General features: G+C 42.6%; 1 protein-coding gene across 9 annotated transcripts in view; it reads left to right on the top strand.

Moving 5' to 3' along the window:
* LOC121545770 (pleckstrin homology domain-containing family G member 5) overlaps positions 1-7077 on the top strand; it is an 83225-nt gene extending 76148 nt beyond the window's left edge. For 7 of the 9 annotated variants that reach the window (XM_041856587.2, XM_041856585.2, XM_041856591.2 and 4 more), the window contains 8 exons: positions 564-659; positions 1456-1767; positions 1991-2278; positions 2456-2575; positions 2793-2925; positions 3175-3442; positions 3623-4726; positions 4987-7077. In XM_041856587.2, the coding sequence (XP_041712521.2) occupies positions 564-659; positions 1456-1767; positions 1991-2278; positions 2456-2575; positions 2793-2925; positions 3175-3442; positions 3623-4726; positions 4987-4996 (2331 nt within the window). In that variant the 3' untranslated portion in view covers positions 4997-7077. Of the gene's footprint in view, positions 1-563; positions 660-1455; positions 1768-1990; positions 2279-2455; positions 2576-2792; positions 2926-3174; positions 3443-3622; positions 4731-4986 lie in introns of those variants that run through there. The other 2 variants (XM_045209470.1, XM_045209469.1) reach the window with 1 other exon arrangement.
* The last annotated feature ends 10305 nt before the right edge of the window (positions 7078-17382 follow it).

Genomic DNA, 17382 nt, shown 5'->3' with positions numbered 1-17382 from the left:
CAGGACAGGAAGATGGTCCAATTCATGCACTTATCAAGAGAACATCCCTGGCATCTCTACTGCCTCTGATCTGACGGACTCATTAAACACAAGTGCTTCCTTTGTAAATGATGTCTGAGTGTTGGAGTGTGCCCCTGGCTAACCATAGAAAAAAGAAAAGAAAAAATGGTGCCGTCTGGTTTGCTTAATATAAGGAATGGTTTACTTTTACTTTTGATACTTAAGTATATTTTAGCAATTAGATTTACTTTTGATACTTAAGTATATTTAAAACCAAATACTTTTAGACTTTTACTCAAGTAGTATTTTACTGGATGACTTTTACTTGAGTCATTTTCTATTAAGTTATCTTTACTTTTACTCAAGTATGACAAGTGGGTACTTTTTCCAACACTGCTTTTATCCTATGAGTGTGTGTGTTGCTACTTTGTATGTTCAGACCAAGTGTAAGGCGGTTAACTCATGAACGTGGGGGATGTCCTGTGTTCTTATATGTGAGTGTTCACATAGATGTGTATGAGGCCATTATCTAATTGAGTGTGTTTGGTTGTGTGTGTTTCCAGACGTTGACCAGACGCCAGTTCCACCAGCAGGAAGCTATCTGGGAGCTCCTGCACACTGAGGCCACCTACATCAATAAACTACGAGTCATCACTGACGTAAGTGCCCTTTACAAAGTAATTGCTTTTCTCCCTTACACACGTTTACCCCTACATCATTTTTGGAAGAACACCCTAACCCTGTACTCTATGTCAAGTCCAAATGAACTACTTCAATGAATCCTCTTTTGGTTGGGTCTGCTTTCTGAGTGCCGTAAGTGACACATATACACAGTGTACAAAACATGCTCTTTCCGTGACAGACTGACCAGGTGAATCCAGGTGAAAGCTATGATGCCTTATTGATCTCAATTGTTAAATCCACTTCAAATCAGTGTAGATGAAGGGGAGGAGACAGGTTAAATAATTATTTTTAAGCCTTGAGACAATTGAGACCTGGATTGTGTATGTGTGCCATTCAGAGGGTGAATGGGCAAGACAAAAGAGTTAAGTGCCTTTGAACGGGGTATGGTAGTAGGTGCCAGGTGCACTGGTTTGAGTGTGTCAAGAACTGCAACGCTGTTGGATTTTTCACGCTCAACAGTTTACCGTGTGCATCTATCAAGAATGGTCCACCACACAAAGGACATCCAGCCAACTTGACACAACTGTATGAAAGCATTGGAGTCAACATGGGCCAGCATCCCTAGGGAACACTTTCGACACCTTGTAGTCCATGCCCCTGACGAATTAAGGCTGTTCTGAGGGCAAAGGGGGTGTAACTCAATATTAGGAAGGTGTTCCTAATGTGTTGTACACTCAGTGTAGGTTGTCTATCTCTTGTGCAGTACTCTCTAGATGTCCTATATGATGTCCCATATTGCAACCTGTTCTCCCATGTCCTATCTTCCTCCAGTTGTTCCTGTGTGGGCTGTTGAACCTTCAGGAGAGTGGTCTGCTGACGGAGGTGGAGCCTGCGCGTCTCTTCAGTAACATCCAGGACATTGTGCGTCTGCATACGGCGATGTGGAACCAGGTGATGCTGCCTGCCCTGGAGATCGCCCGGCAGGCCAGGACCCTCCTCAACCCTACAGACCTCCACCACGGCTTCAGGACGTTTGGCTCCAGGTTCAAGCCCTACATCCGTTACTGCATGGAGGAGGAGGCCAGTATGGAGTACATGAGGTCACTACTCAGGGAAAACGAGCTCTTCAGGATCTACGTCACGGTGAGTTGTAGTCAGTCTGTCCTCCCGATCTTTCTGTTTATACTGACAGTGTAAAGTTAAACAACTGCCCACCAAAGACTATTTACTCATCTCACAAATAGAGCAAAATCTACCAATATCAAATACCACTATTACATTCTACATGCCACTTTTCAGTGTTGTTCAGTAAGTTCCTAGCCACATTTTCTTTAACCTCTAACTCCTGGTCTCTCTCCCTGCACAGTGGGCTGAGACTCATAAGCAGTGTAACCGGCTGAAACTAGCTGACATGCTGGCCAAGCCTCACCAGAGACTCACGAAGTACCCCCTACTGCTGAAGGCTGTCCTCAAGAAGACTGACGACTCATCGTCCCGTGACGCCATCAACAGCATGGTGGCGTGTGTGGAGGGCTTCATCAACAGTGTGGACTCTCAGATGCGCCAGCGGGAGGAGCAGCAGAAGCTAGCCGCCATCTCTGGACGTATCGACTCCTACGAAGCAGTGGAGGGGAGCAGCGAGGAGGTGGAGAAGGTGAGCACACGCCATACTCAGGGCTAGCTTCCTGGATATACTGCTGCAAGTCTACTGCTAGACTAGAATCTCTATTGAATGTGATTTTTAGTCCAGGTTGAAATTGTGCTACATGTTGCTTCAAGAGGCTTGTGTTTCTGCTTGGTGTACAACCCTTCTTCTTCTCTCTCTCCTTAGATCCTGCGTGAGTTTAACCGCTTCGACCTGATGGCTCCTATGAGAGGCACATCACCAGAGGAGACCAGACAGCTCCATTTGGAGGGGGCACTGCGCATGAAGGAGGGCAAAGACAGCAGGGTAACTGCTTTTATCTCATTATAACTGCTTATAACTGTTGCAGGCTGAGAACTACCCACTGAGAACTACCCATTGTCATTGTGATAGAATAAGTCAATGACCAGGGTGATTATTTTCATAATATTTACCTATTTGATTTAGCCTAGTTATTGTACTAGAATGATGACAATAGACCTGAAATTGACCTAGAAGTATTTCCCCATCCTTCCGTCCTCAGATGGACGTGTACTGCTTCCTGTTCACAGACCTGCTGCTCATCACCAAACCAGTGAAGAGGTTAGAGAAGGTCAAGGTGATCAGACAGCCCCTCCTCATCCACAATGTCATCTGCAAGGAACTCAAGGACCCTGGTGAGTACCAGCATGCAACTACATTTAAACCAGGGTTCAAGGTATTTGTTTATTTCAAATACTTCAGCTGTGCTTGATTAAGCATGTCTGCCGCAATGGAACCAATAGAAAAGTCCTAAAAGTGATATTCCTTCCCATCTGGCACTCCAGACAGGCTCAAGCAAATGCTTGCGTAGTGTTTGAAGTATTTCTGTTTACTAGCTCTGTTTACTCAAACATGTTTTGATTAGCTGTTCTCTCTTCCTATAGGCTGCTTCATTCTCATCTACCTCAATGAGTTCAAGAGCGCTGTGGCAGCCTACACTTTCCAGGCCAACAGCGCCACCCAGGGGCGAAGCTGGGTTGATGCCATCTGCAACGTCCAGAACCAGCTCCAGAGAATGCGGACTGAGGAGGTTCTCAGGCAGCAGGTCTCCCTACAGCGCCGGCTAGATGGAGAGGAGGAGGGCGACGAGGAGAGCAGCAACTCCACTTCCAGCTCCTCCTGCATGAGGCACAAAGATCAGCAGGGCCCAAGGTACAAACCCAAACAACTACTTAGATATAGTAGAGCCTCACTCTTCTATAAAGACACTGTGTAGATGTTGATCAGATCTGTGCAAAGATTATTTCATATAAACGTTATACATTATTGTTATTGTTTATATTACTAGAACCATTGTCATCATTCTAACATTTTGTTCTCTTTCTCTTCCAGTCATTCGGATGGCTCCACAGAGACCCTGTCAGTCATGGACATAGGAGAGGATTCAGGAGAGCACCAAAACCCCTCTGCCCCAAACACAGACCCAGTAGGACCCTTAGAGAAGAGCCCAGACTCGAGCATAGTTACCCCACCTGTTGGCCCTGAGCACCTGCACTGCAACCCTGCCAGCACCCAGGACAACCATCCCGACCGGGACCATGAGCCAGAGCAGGAGGTGGGTATGGAGGAAGGGGAGGTTGAGCTGGAGCCTCAGTGTCGTTCTCTGTCCATGGACAGTGCTTACGGTACCCTCTCCCCAGAGTCCCTACTGAGAGAGCTGGACCTGCAGACACGACCAGGCCAGAGCAAGGGAGAGGAGACTGAAGAGGAGGGAGAGATAGAGGGCCACGAGGTGGAGGTGGAAATGGAGAACGAAAAGGTGGTAATGAAACTGGTGGAGGAGGATGAGGAAGTGGAGGAGGATTCAACCTCTGTTGGTTCCCAGCTGTCAGTGGTTCAGTCTCTGAAGCCTCGGCGACGCCCCCCGGTGACGGCCCGCCTCCACTGCCTCCAGAGCCTGAACATCAAGTGCCTTTCAGAGGACAACCTTCTGCAGCGTTTCCGTGACAACGCCCCTGTCTCCCAGATACAAACCCGCAGCCCTACATCCCAGGACCAATCAGAACACAGGAGAGAGAGTGCGGAATGCCTGGTCCACAGTAAGAGCCTATCAGCCCAAGACCTTACGGGGCTGTTTCAGACTGACCTAGACTCAGAGCCTGAGTATGAGGACTTCCTCAACATGAGCATGCCTTCTGGTAAGCTCTGTGACTCCCTGAGGAAGGCGGAGGCCCGGCAGGTCCAGAGGGCTCTGGCTGCATCTGAGGCCTGTGAAGGCAGCAGGAGCCAGGCTAACAGCAGCGGCTCAGATGGGGAGACTGTGGTGGCGCCCTCTGGAGGACAGGGGGGGAAGTGCAGTGAGTCGTTCTCAGCCGGTTGCCCAGAGAAGCAGTCGTCGCCTAAAAGAAGGAAGGCCCAGCAGCACAAGAAGCTGACCCTAGCCCAGCTCTATAGGATACGCACAACCCTAGTGCTCAACTCTACTCTCACCGCATCGTAAGTCACAGCTCACTTTATACATGGGTATCATCTCTATACACCTGGATGTGCTCTTTGGTCTTAAATGTAGGCTTACAGTATTTGATTCTCTGATGTTTCTGCCAAGTTGACACAATGCAAGTTGTGGTTGTTTACACTGAAATCACTACCAAAGTAGAACCCACAGAGGAACTCTTTGAGCCAAAGTTGTATTTTACTCTCTACAATACCAAAGGCCTTGTGGTAATCAATAGCTGTTGTGTGTTTTCTGTTTCTAGGGAGGTGTAACCACTCTGGCAGACAACCAACCAACTAGTGGCAACCTGACCACGAAGAGGAACCATACTCTATGGAGTCTGCATAGAGGGGACTGAATTCCTTGTGACACACATGCACTCTCTCGAGCTGCCTTCTCCCTTCCCATTGCCTGTTGGACAGTGTCTGCTGAACGGTTTTGCAATCGGACAATAAGAACCTTCTTTGCTGTTGCATTTGGTTTCAGTTTGTGTGGGGTGGGAGGGAAAAGGCAAAGAGACATTTAACTGCTTGCACTTTGTAACGGACGGACGGACGTAGCGTTGAGGGGAGCTGAGGCTGGGACCTTTGGGTGGACTAGACAGTTACTGGTGTAGGGTAACAACCTACCGGCCTACCCTCTAAAAAGAGACTGAAAGAGGGGTAGTCCAGGCATAGATCTGCATGCTTCTCTCTGCAATGGACCGGAGAGAATCAGAGATGATCTAGGAAAGGGTGGCCCAAACACTCTTAACTCTTAAAGATGCACTCCGGGATCCAAATTCATAACATATTGCACAAATTGGATTCATAACATATCACACGAATTGCAACATTCGTATGATATCATACAAATTGCAAAATTCGTATTATATCACACGAGATGGATGACACAGTACACAATTGGATGACATAGTACACAAAAAACATGGACCACTTTTGGCTCGTGAGCACCACTTTCAAAACTACTGGCTGAAATGATACAAAAGTTGGAGAATGCATCTTTAAGTAATGAAAAGAAAAAGTCACAATGTCTGAAGAAAATAGCTCTCTAAAATGTGTTTGGTGAATTGCAGCAACTAAGATGTACTGGTATTTGTTCTACTCCTAGTTTGCTTTGATAAAACAAAAACAATAAATATTATATCTTTGTTAAATAGAAGAATCACTAAGGGGATAACTTTACATTCACAGTGCACACTTTGAATTGGTTGTGTGTGTGTCTGTCTGGGTGGGTGTGTCTGTGTGTGAATGATACATTGTCCTAAACTCCTGACTGAACCAAAATTATTTCCATCATGATTTTCATCCTCTGTGAGTAACATACCCAAAGATGTAAACACCTGAGTACCAAGTAGATTCTGAACTAAAGGTATACATAAAAACAGTGTTCCAGCAACAAGTAACAACCACATATTGTGTTATCAACTGCTGTGTATTTTCAAACGTACAGAGCCAACAATTTATTTTCAAAATTGCTGCATCTAAGATTAGCATAGACACAGAGCAATTTCTGGGCTTTATATTTTCTACTGTGCTGAAGCCATTTTTTCAATCAATAGTGGTGGTATGATTTAACTATAAAGACTAAGATGATGAAATGGTTTTCCATTCTTAGTGTTTAGAAGCAGAAAGATGAACCCTTGGTTATTAGGTGGAATGGAGTTATTTTGGGAAACATAACTACACTAATGTCGAAAGATTTGAGCATGCACTCACAACGTGCAGCTTACATAGAACAAATACAAGGTAGAATATGGTGATTTGTAAAAGAGCAGTCTACACTAAAAAAATATTCCATGTAACAATGAGCTTGAAACACCTTTTGAGACATTGCATATTTTGTGTTTCTTTAATGTAACACATTAACACAATGCAGTAACTAAGAGACTGAACAATGGTTTGGGGTTGCATATGATTTGTGAATCAGTTTTCTTTGAATGACTTTCTGTCCACACTAATAGGAAAAGTGATTCGGCGGGAGCATTGACCACCATAGTAGATTAACATGGTCAAACTGACATTCAGCTTGTTCTTATTGATGATTTAATATGCGTTCTCTAAACCCCTCCTTGTCAAATATTGCCCAAACCAAATAGTTTAACATTTGTTTACTTTACTAGTTTTTGTTTATTTGTAATATTTATTAAGCTTGCCATGTTTTATATATAAAATATTGTTTATATTGTTTGATTTCATGCCTTGTACATTTTGTGTCGGTGTAGACTTAATAATTTGTTTCTTGTTTTTCATATCAGGCATGATGAATCTGCTATGAACCAAAACTATTTCATCTCCCTTTCAGGAATGTCTCTTAAGTGTCTTACCAAATAAAAAAGCATCATCAAACATTTCGTTTTAGAGTACATAGTGTGTACATTGTGTGTAGTGAAGTACACCATGGATATTACCTTTTTTTGCAGGACGGCAGGTAGCCTAGCGGTTAGAGCGTTGGGCCAGTAAGCGAAAGATCACTAGTTTGAATCCTGAGCCGACAAGGTGAAAAATCTGTCTGTGCCCTTGAGCAAGGCACTTGACCCAATTGGTCCAGGGCCGCCGTGGATAATGGCAGACCCGGGCCGTGACCCCACTCTCCGAGGGTGTCTCAGGGAGAGTGGGGTATGCAAAAGACACATTTCCAATTCACACATGTAAATATAAGCACCCAGCAAATAATAATAGTCATTATTATTATGTCACTTAATAAATTAGCATTTTGAACCACAAAATATGAGGAGCCTGACCTCAGCTTTGAGAAGTGATTTTTGATGTTCTTAATGAACAGTAATGGGTGGGCTGTGTCTCAGATGTCTGAAATGGAGTCGATTCACAGCCTAGCACACCTGGATTAGCAAGTAACTTCACATGTATGTGTTATAAACTGCCAGCAGATGGCATTAACAATCTTTGGTGCTACAGTACTTTACATTTGACATTTTAGTCATTTAGCAGGCGCTCTTATCCAGAGCGACTTACAGTTAGTGAATGCATACATTTTTCATACTGGCCCCCCGTGGGAAACGAACCCACAACCCTGGCGTTGCAAGCGCCATGCTCTACCAACACAGTGCCTTCGGAAAGTATTCACACCCCTTGACTTTTCCAAAAAAAAATTGTGTTACAGCCTGAATTAAAAATGGATAAAATTGAGATTTTTGTCACTGGCCTACACATAATACCCCATAATGTCAAAGTGGAATTATGTTTTTAGAATTTTTTTACTAAAAATAAATTTTGAAATGTCTTGAGTCAAGTATTCAACCCCTTTGTTATGTCAAGCCTAAATAAGTTCAGGAGCAAAAATGTACTTAAGAAGTCACATAAGTTGCATGGACATTTAACATGATTTTTGAATGACGAACTCATCTCTGTACCCCACACATACAATTATCTGTAATGTCCCTCAGTCGAGTGAATTTCAAACACAGAATGAACCACAAAGACCAGGGAGGTTTTCCAATGCCTCGCAAAGAAGGGCAGCTATTGGTAGATAAAAAAATTAAAAACAGACACTGAATATCCCTTTGAGCATGGTGAAGTTATTAATTACACTTTGGATGGTGTATCAATACACCCAGTCACTACAAAGATACAGGCGTCCTTCCTAACTCACTTGCCTGTAGAGGAAGGAAACCGCTCAGGGATTTACAAATATTCCAAAACATGCAAGGCACTAAAGCAATACTGCAAAAAAATTTGGCAAAACAATTAACTTTTTGTCCTGAATACAAATTGTTATGTTTGGGAGTTGCTTACCAACAAGACAGTTCCTGAGTGGCTGAGTTACAGTTTTGACTTATATCTGCTTGAAAATCTATGACAAGACTTGAAAATGGTTGTCTAGCAACGATCAACAATCAATTTGATAGAGCTTGAAGAATTTTGAAAAGAATAATGGGCAAATATTGTACAATCCAGGTGTGCAAAGCTCTTAGAGACTAACCCAGAAAGAGCTGTAATCGCTGCCAAAGGTGATTCTAACATGTATCAACTCGGGTGTGAATACTTATGTAAATTAGATCTTTCTGGATTACATTTTCAATGCATTTGCAAAAATTCCTAAAAACGTTTTCACTTTGTCCTTATGATGTATTGTGTGTAGATGAGTGAGAAAAATATATATTTAATCCATTTTGAATTCCGTCTGTAACGCAACAAAATGTGGAATAAGTCAAGGGGTATGAATACTTTCAGAAGGCACTGAACAAAAATATAAACACAACATGCAACAACTTCAAAGATTTTACAGAGTTACAGTTCATATAAGGAAATCAATCAATTGAAATAAATTCAATAGACCCTAATCTATGGATTTCACATGACTGGGCAGGGGCGCAGCCATTGGTGGGCCTGGGAGGGCATAGGCCCACCCACTGGGGAGCCAGGCCCAGCCAATCAGAATGAGTTTTTCCCTAAAACGACGTTGGAGGCGGCTTATGGTAGAGAAATTATCATTAAATTCTCTGGCAACAGATCTGGTGGACATTCCTGCAGTCAGCATGCCAATTGCACGCTCCCTCACAACTTGAGACATCTGTGGCATTGTGTTGTGTGACAAAACTGCACATTTTAGAGTGGCATTTTATTGTCCCCAGCACAAGGTGCACCTGTGTAATGATCATGCTGTTTAATCAGCTTCTTGATATGCCACACCTGTCAGGTGGATGGATAATCTTGGTAAAGAAGAAATGCTCACTAGCTGGGATGTAAACAAATTTGTGTGCACAATTTGAGAGAAATAAGCTTTTTGTGCGTAAGAAAAATGTATGGGATCATTTTTTTCAGCTCATGAAACATGGGACTAACACTTTACATGTTGCGTTTATATTTTTGTTCAGTATATTATGTTTGCATCATGCACCCAAACTTTGACCTCTCTACAGATTTCAGATAAGTTTACTGTACATAACACAATACCTCTTCTATTGAAGTATGCCTATACTTTTTATGAGGTGTACATCCAGTATTTATTGCTTGGATCTGATATGCTGTACCCTTTACTACAACCTCTTGGATCCTTGTATTACGCATAAGATTATCTAAAAGCCTCCTAATGTATTTTCAGAGTATAGCTGATGTTGCTGTTTCTAGAATTGGTGTGACAGGTTGAAGAAAGCGTTGGATCTGTGGCGTTGCGTTAATCTGGGTGCCAGTCTGTTTCTGTTGCTCTCTTGCCAACTCCTTATGGAATTATCATGCTCGACAATAACAATGGAGTAGTGAAAAGCACAAACAGATCTGGGACCAGGCCTGTGTTAGGTGCGTAAGGCCTAGATTCAATTTGTAGAGCGGAAGATACCTGTTATAGCGCAATTGAAAATTAAAGGCAATGTTCCCGCGTTCGCGGAGACTGCATTCACGGTAAACGCTACATATGTCAGCTCAATTGGAAATTACCTTAACATTTAAATCGCGCTGATCTTCCTCGCTACGGATTGAATCTAGCCCTTATTTAATAACCAAAATGTTCTTATTTTATACTGGCTAGTCTTTACAGAGGCAACTCCTGCTGAAGAGGTCTGAACTCCTGATGAGGTCATGCTATATACATCTGGTTGACTGGCCTCTCCTTTTCCTCAGAACTTCTCCTCAGCATATGAAACGTGTTTTCTCTCATTGACTGCATCCACATATTTCCATAACAAGCTTTGAATAGTGGTTCACGGTCCACGCATGTGTGGCAGACCTTACAGAGGTATGGCAGGAAATGTGTAGGCCTACACACACACACACACACACACACACACACACAGACACACACATACACACACTTCCAGGAAAGGCTGGTCCTGTCCTGTCCTGTCCTGTCCTGTCCTGGCTGTAGTGTGCGCAGGCCAAGGTGTATTTACAGGTGATTATCAGCTAATCGGTGGATTACAGCATGTTGATTCCACACAAGCCCCTAATCCGCATTGGAAAAGGCACCATGGCCCCTCTGGGATTGTCCCTAGTCTTAATCTGATCCAGAATCCGGTCAGTCAGTGGGCGGTGGCCCCTCCCGTGTTCACATCTGGCCCTGTGGGATTTAATGTTATTTTTTATTTTTATGCTTTAGTGCGGATACGCTGGACTTTAATTATTGAAATGCAGCTTTCATTTTGAACCACAAAGTAATTAAACAACCCCAGCTATATAAACTCATCTTCATATGTTGTGTGTGTGGTTGTGGTATACTGCTTGTAGTAGTCTATGGTGGCTGGCTGCTCTCTGGACACTGTACTCTGGTGTGCTCATCTTCACAATTATAGTCTAAGGTGAAAGACATTGCATAGAAAGTGTTTAATGTAACTGTACTTGAATCAGGTTGGATTCTTTGATACTGTTGGTACAAAATTATTTTGTCCAGAAATATAGGATTAAAGTATGAAAGAAGGCATTGTTATGCTCTCCTAAATTTGATTAGTTTTTCTTCAATTTTGGAATACTTCCTAATACTATACTGTGTGGTGACAGTAATTGTGTGCTGTATTTGGGAATGTGGATGCATTGTCTATGATGAGATCCTTTTAAATGTACAGTATTATCATCCTGGTTGTTCTGTTTAGTTCCAAGCAGCTGGGGCATGTGAGCACTCCTCCCTGTGACAGATGTCAAAAAGCATGCTGTAAAAAATGTCAGATTAACACAAAGGGGCACTTTGCGCAAATCCCGATTATGGAGAGCACTTTCATTTATTAAATTCTGCCAATCCCTACCATCTTTTGGAGCCAAGATTAAAATCAGGTAGACACCATTGTCTGTCTAAACAATCCCCTCTCTAAGCTCTCTCTCCCTCCCTCTCTCAGCCAGTTTTCTCTGGATGGTGTAGCCCAGACCCAGCGCTGGCCGGTTGGCTGAATATAGAGGCAGCAGGGGCTTAATTATGGGTCGTCCGCTTGATAATACCGCCACCACCGATTCCCATTAATCAACCTCATTCCCTTTAGATGAGCTAGGTGATTGGATTTAGGACATGACCGAGTGGCGCAGCGGTCTAAGGCAGTGCATCGCAGTGCTAGTGGCGTCACTACAGACCTGGGTTCGATCCCGGGCTATATCACAACCGGCCGTGATTGCATTGCCATTAGACTAGCCTAGTTAAATAAAGGTTAAATATAAAATAAAATATGGGGGGGACAGAGAACTAAAGTGTTTACAAGGTCTGTGCTGTGAAAAGGCCTGCAGCCATATGGAGTGGATCACCATGTTAGTCATAGTGAACAGCTGCCCTCTATCAGAGCCAACACAGCACCAGTCCAACGCCACGCATTGCCATTAGTTAGAGACTGATTGACCTTCATGTTTTTGGAGACTGGGAGGGCCACAACTAGCTTAATATCCCTCAAGGCCCCAAAGGTTTAAACAGACAGATGATGGGTCACTCTCTGTGTGTTTCCTGGTCTGGAATCTTTCTGGTCATACATCCCGGCAGGTAGCCTAGCGGTTAAGAGTCACTGGTTTGAATCCCTGAACCGACCAAGGTGAAAATTCTGTCGATGTGCCCTCGAGGAAGGCACTTAACCCTAATTGGTCCTGTAAGTCGCTCTGGATAAGAGCGTCTGCTAAATTACAAAAATTTAAATGTAAAATGGAATCCCCCAAGTTACACCTTAGGAAGTTAGACTGAGAGTATATTGTTGAGAAAATGTTTTTGGGCGATATAGCTATTTACTGCAATGTTTGTCTTTCCTTTTACATTGTTTCCCTATCGCAATATGTTAACGTCACCCTATTTATGGATATAGTCTGTACAGACAAATTCTACCTACTATACATTAGGATGTGTATCCTCAATACTGTGATTACATGTACTTTGAAAGTACTTTCCAAAATTGCTCCATAGTGTGAGCAAAGTAATTACATGATTGCTACATATGATTTTCCCTCCACACAGTGAATTTCGGTAATGGCGAAGTGATTAAATATGTTCTCAGCTTCTGTCTGGTACTTTACAACACAAAGACATGACATATGTCAGCGGATCATCATTCTTGACCCTCATAATAAAGGGTGATTTTCTAAAATGGCAGAGCATAAGGTTCACATTTTTTTATGACATGCAAGATTAGTAGCGACTAGGGCCTACTCCCCTCTATAATTGTATCAGTTTATAAGGAGCTTATTGTCATCTCAATATTGTATTTTTTGTATGGTAAAACATATGAAATTGAAATCACAAGCATATTTCTTAATGAAATAGAAATTCATTTAAAGAGTAGCTCGCTACAAGTGGAGAAAAAGGGAGAGTGAGATTACTAGGGTAAATCAAACACATTTAATATTCAGAACGCATTGACACAATTAATCTGACATTGTGTTTTAGGATAATACCTTAACTGACACTAGCCATCCACTACACTGGGGCTCTGACTGAGCAGGATGGGCCCTCTTGCTGTGGGGCATGGTTCCACACCCAAGTAAAGAACCTGGTCTCAGAGCATTTCGTATTATTCTGTACGTAAATCAAGACACTCCATTTAGTATGATATGTTAGTATGGTATATAGTAATTTGTGGATATCCATCACCCATTTCGTATAATCTATCACAAATTACAATTCCTATTATAAAACGTACAATATGTTACGAATTTGGTTAGGCGAAGGGTTAGCTAAAAGGGTTAGGGTTAGTGGAAGGGTTAGCTAACATGGTAAGTAGTTGAAAAGTTGCTAATTAGCTAAAATTATCCTTGATGAGATTTGAACTTGCAACCTTTGGGTTGTTGGACATTTGTGTTATACATCCACCCTGATCAACCACCGTTTTTCCGTTAAGTAACCACAGTGGTGTAAAGTACTAAGTAAAAATACTTGAAAGTACCACTTAAGTAGTTTTTTGGATTATTTGTACTTTACTTTACTATTTATATTTTTGACAACTTTTACTTCACTACATTCCTAAAGAAAATTATGTACTTTTTACTCCATACATTTTCCCTGACACCCAAAAGTACTCGTTACATTTTGAATGCTTAGCAGGACAGGAAAATGGTCCAATTCACACATTTATCAAGAGAACATCCCTGGCCATCCCTACTGATCTGGCAGACTCACTAAACACAAATGCTTTATTTGTAAATTATGTCTAAGTGTTGGAGTGGGCCCCTGGTTATCCGTAAATAAAAAATAAACAAGAAACTGGTGCCGTATAGTTTGCTTAGTATAAGGAATTTGAAATGATTTATACTTTTACTTTTGATACTTTAGTACACTATATATAAAAAAGTATACCCCCCCCCCAAATTAGTGGATTCGGCTATTTCAGCCACACCCGTTGCTGACAGGTGTATAAAATCGAGCACACAGCCATAGACAAACATTGGCAGTAGAATGGCCTTCCTGAAGAGCTCAGTGACTTTTAACGTGGCACCGTCATAGGATGCCACCTTTCCAACAAGTCAGTTTGAACAAGTCAGTTTGTCAAATGTATGCCCTGCTAGAGCTGCCCCAGTCAACTGTAAGTGCTGTTATTGTGAAGTGGAAACGTCTAGGAGCAACAACGGCTCAGCCACGAATTGGTAGGCCACACAAGCTCACAGAACAGGACTGCCGAGTGCTGAAGCGTGTAAAAATTGTCTGTCCTCAGTTGCAACACTCACTACCGAGTTCCAAACTGCTTCTGGAAGAAACGTCAGCACAAGAACTGTTCGTTGGGAGCTTCATGAAATGGGTTTCCATGGCTGAGCAGCCGCACACAAGCCTAAGATCACCATGCGCAATGCCAAGCGTCGGTTGGAGTGGTGTAAAGCTCGCCGCCATTGCGTTCTCCGGAGTGATGAATCACGCTTCACCATCTGGCAGTCCGACAGACGAATTTGGCGGATGTCAGAACGCTACCTACCCCAATGCATAGTTGCAACTGTAAAGTTTGGTGGAGGAGGAATAATGGTCTGGGGCTGTTTTTTAATGGTTCGGGCTAGGCCCCTTAGTTCCAGTGAAGGGAAATCTTAACGCTACAGCATACAATAATATAATATAATATGCCATTTAGCAGACGCGTTTATCCAAAGCGACTTAGTCATATGTGCATAGATTTTTACGTATGGGTGGTCCAGGGGATCGAACCCACTACCCTGGCGTTACAAGCGCCATGCTCTACCAATTGAGCTACAGAGGACCACACTACAGAGGACCACAATGACATTCTACATGATTTTGTGCTTCCAACTTTGTGGCAACAGTTTGGGGAAGGACCTTTCCTGTTTCAGCATGACAATGCCCCTGAAAGTTCCATACAGAAATTGTTTGTCGAGATCGGTGTGGAAGAACTTGACTGGCCTGCACAGAGCCCTGACCTCAACCCCATCGAACACCTTTGGAATTAATTGGAATGCCGACTGCAAGCCAGGCCTAATCGCCCAACATCAGTGCCCGACTAATGCTCTTGTGGCTGAATGAAAGCAAGTCTCCCGCAGCAATGTTCCAAAATCTAGTGGAAAGCCTTCCCAAAAGAGTGGAGGCTGTTATAGCAGCATGATTTTGGAATGAGATGTTCGACGAGCAGGTGTCCACATACTTTTGGTCATATAGTGTATATTTTAGCAATTTAATGTACTTTTGATACTTAAGTATATTTCAAACCAAATACTTTTACTCAAGTAGTATTTACTGGGTGACTTTCACTTTTACTTTAGTCATTTTCTATTAAGGTATCTTTACTTTTAATATGACAATTGGGTACTTTTTCCACCATTGAGTAACCATCTGTCTTATGTAACCATACCAAAGGTAACATACAGTATCATACTAAATAGTATTACGTACAGAATAATACGAAATGCTCTGAGTCCAGGTTGCAACAAAGGTAGGCCTAGTATTAGGCATAGAGAACAATCTGAGACAAAAGTTGTAAGGAGAATGTGTTATTTTAAATCTCCAAAAACTCATTTTGCATCAAATCATAGACAACGCATCTCTCTAAAAGCCAGTATAGAAATAGCCTAAACAAAAACAAGATATTAGCGGATTCGGGGGGTATCCCCACCGACAATCGAACCTGGGTTTAGCGACTATCAAGCTAACACCGTCCTTAACCGTTACGCCAAGCAGTCCGCTTCACGAGGTCGTTAGGTGTTGGCAACATACACTTGAACGGCCCTTCAACTAGTAATTACTAGTGGGAAACTCATCTATCTTCCGGAGCTCCCATTTCTCCCGCATGCTAACATCTGACGTCATCTACTAATGCAGGGATCATCAACTAGATTCAGCCGCGGGCCGATTTTTTCTTGAGCGGGTGGTCAGGGGGCCGGGACAAAGAATTTGTATACTGCAAATTGACCGCAAGAAGCACAAACAGATATAAAATATTTGACTAAAACATAATCATTTCAAACCTTGCTTGCATTTGTATATGATCACATACAGGGGTGTGATGCACAACAAAAATCGGAGGGTACAAAGTATGTGTAGATGGCTGGGGGGCGGTCCAGACTGAGGCTAGGCCGCTGTCCTGAAGTTGGAGAATTTTTCAAACACCTGAAACAGCTTTTTCCTGCAATCTAGAGCCATAATAATTATGCTTAATTCTATGTCCCAAAAAAATAAAGGTCTATTTTTCTGCATATCTAAGCATACCTCTTGAGCTGTCTGTATCCTCCTGACTGGTGTTTTTTTTTTTTTTTAAGATATCTGCATCTCTGCTAAAATCTGGGTAAAAGATTCAAAGGAATGTGAGTCTTATTCAGTACATTTAATTGCTTTTTTAAATTGCTTTTCTAAAGTCTACCAACCTTGTCAGCAGGCATGCCAGCTAAGATAGTTAGACAAGCTAGCTACTCACATTTGATTGACAGCCTGAAATGGCTTGGTAGCTAGTTATGAGGTTGGGAGATTGGGAACCTATCTGGGCTAGCTAAAGCCAACTTCATAAAATTGCTAGGTGGCTAGTGGTATTACAGAGAAACAACAGGTCAAATCTGACAGGGCACCTATGTGCCCCCTATGATCACATATATCTCTCTATTGTACATGGGAATACTTTGGAACAGATTTCCAAAATGAAAATCACTTGGAGCTGATTTGCTGGTGTTTTTACAGTATTTTACCCCCCCAATGCATCGAACTGGTATTTACGACTTCATAACTTGTCAATTCCAACCTCCCACTTGGTTACAAACGCAGCATTAAGGTCACTACATTTCCCCCTTTTCGTGAGGGCGTGTCCCCATACTTCTATATGCCAAGTCCCTCACAGATACACACCTCTCGGATGGCCTCATAGGGCACCATCCCACAGCAAAAGCAAATTCAAGTGGTGGCACCTACCGGGACTCGAGACTGTCAAGTCAACACTTTAACCATTACACGAAGAGGCTCGAACCTCTTGACGAGGTCGCTATGTGTTGCCGACAGTATGCACCCCTGAGTTTGTATTGGATATGCAAATAATACAATTGAGGGAAAATGAAAAAAAAAGATTTGTACACAAAGTAATCCACTGGGATGCATGGGTTAGGTTATTATGGGAATGTTATCATCAGTGTTAAAGAGTTTGTAATTGTGGTTCAACACAATGGTTCAAGTTGGTTAGAAAGATCTCTTATACTTTAACATATGCTTTCAAAAGGCTTTTTTCCTTCACAGCTTTCTTTCAGCCCTGAAAGAGTTAAACGGAGGGGGCGCAGTGAGAGGGTTGGGTTTGGGTGGAGTGAAGTTGGACATGTGCTACACACGTTTTTTT

This window comes from Coregonus clupeaformis, chromosome 30, assembly GCF_020615455.1.
Source record: "Coregonus clupeaformis isolate EN_2021a chromosome 30, ASM2061545v1, whole genome shotgun sequence".
In the NCBI taxonomy this organism is placed as follows: domain Eukaryota; kingdom Metazoa; phylum Chordata; class Actinopteri; order Salmoniformes; family Salmonidae; genus Coregonus; species Coregonus clupeaformis.
Note: the sequence above shows the minus strand (reverse complement) of the source record. Positions and strands in the feature narration are given on the sequence as shown.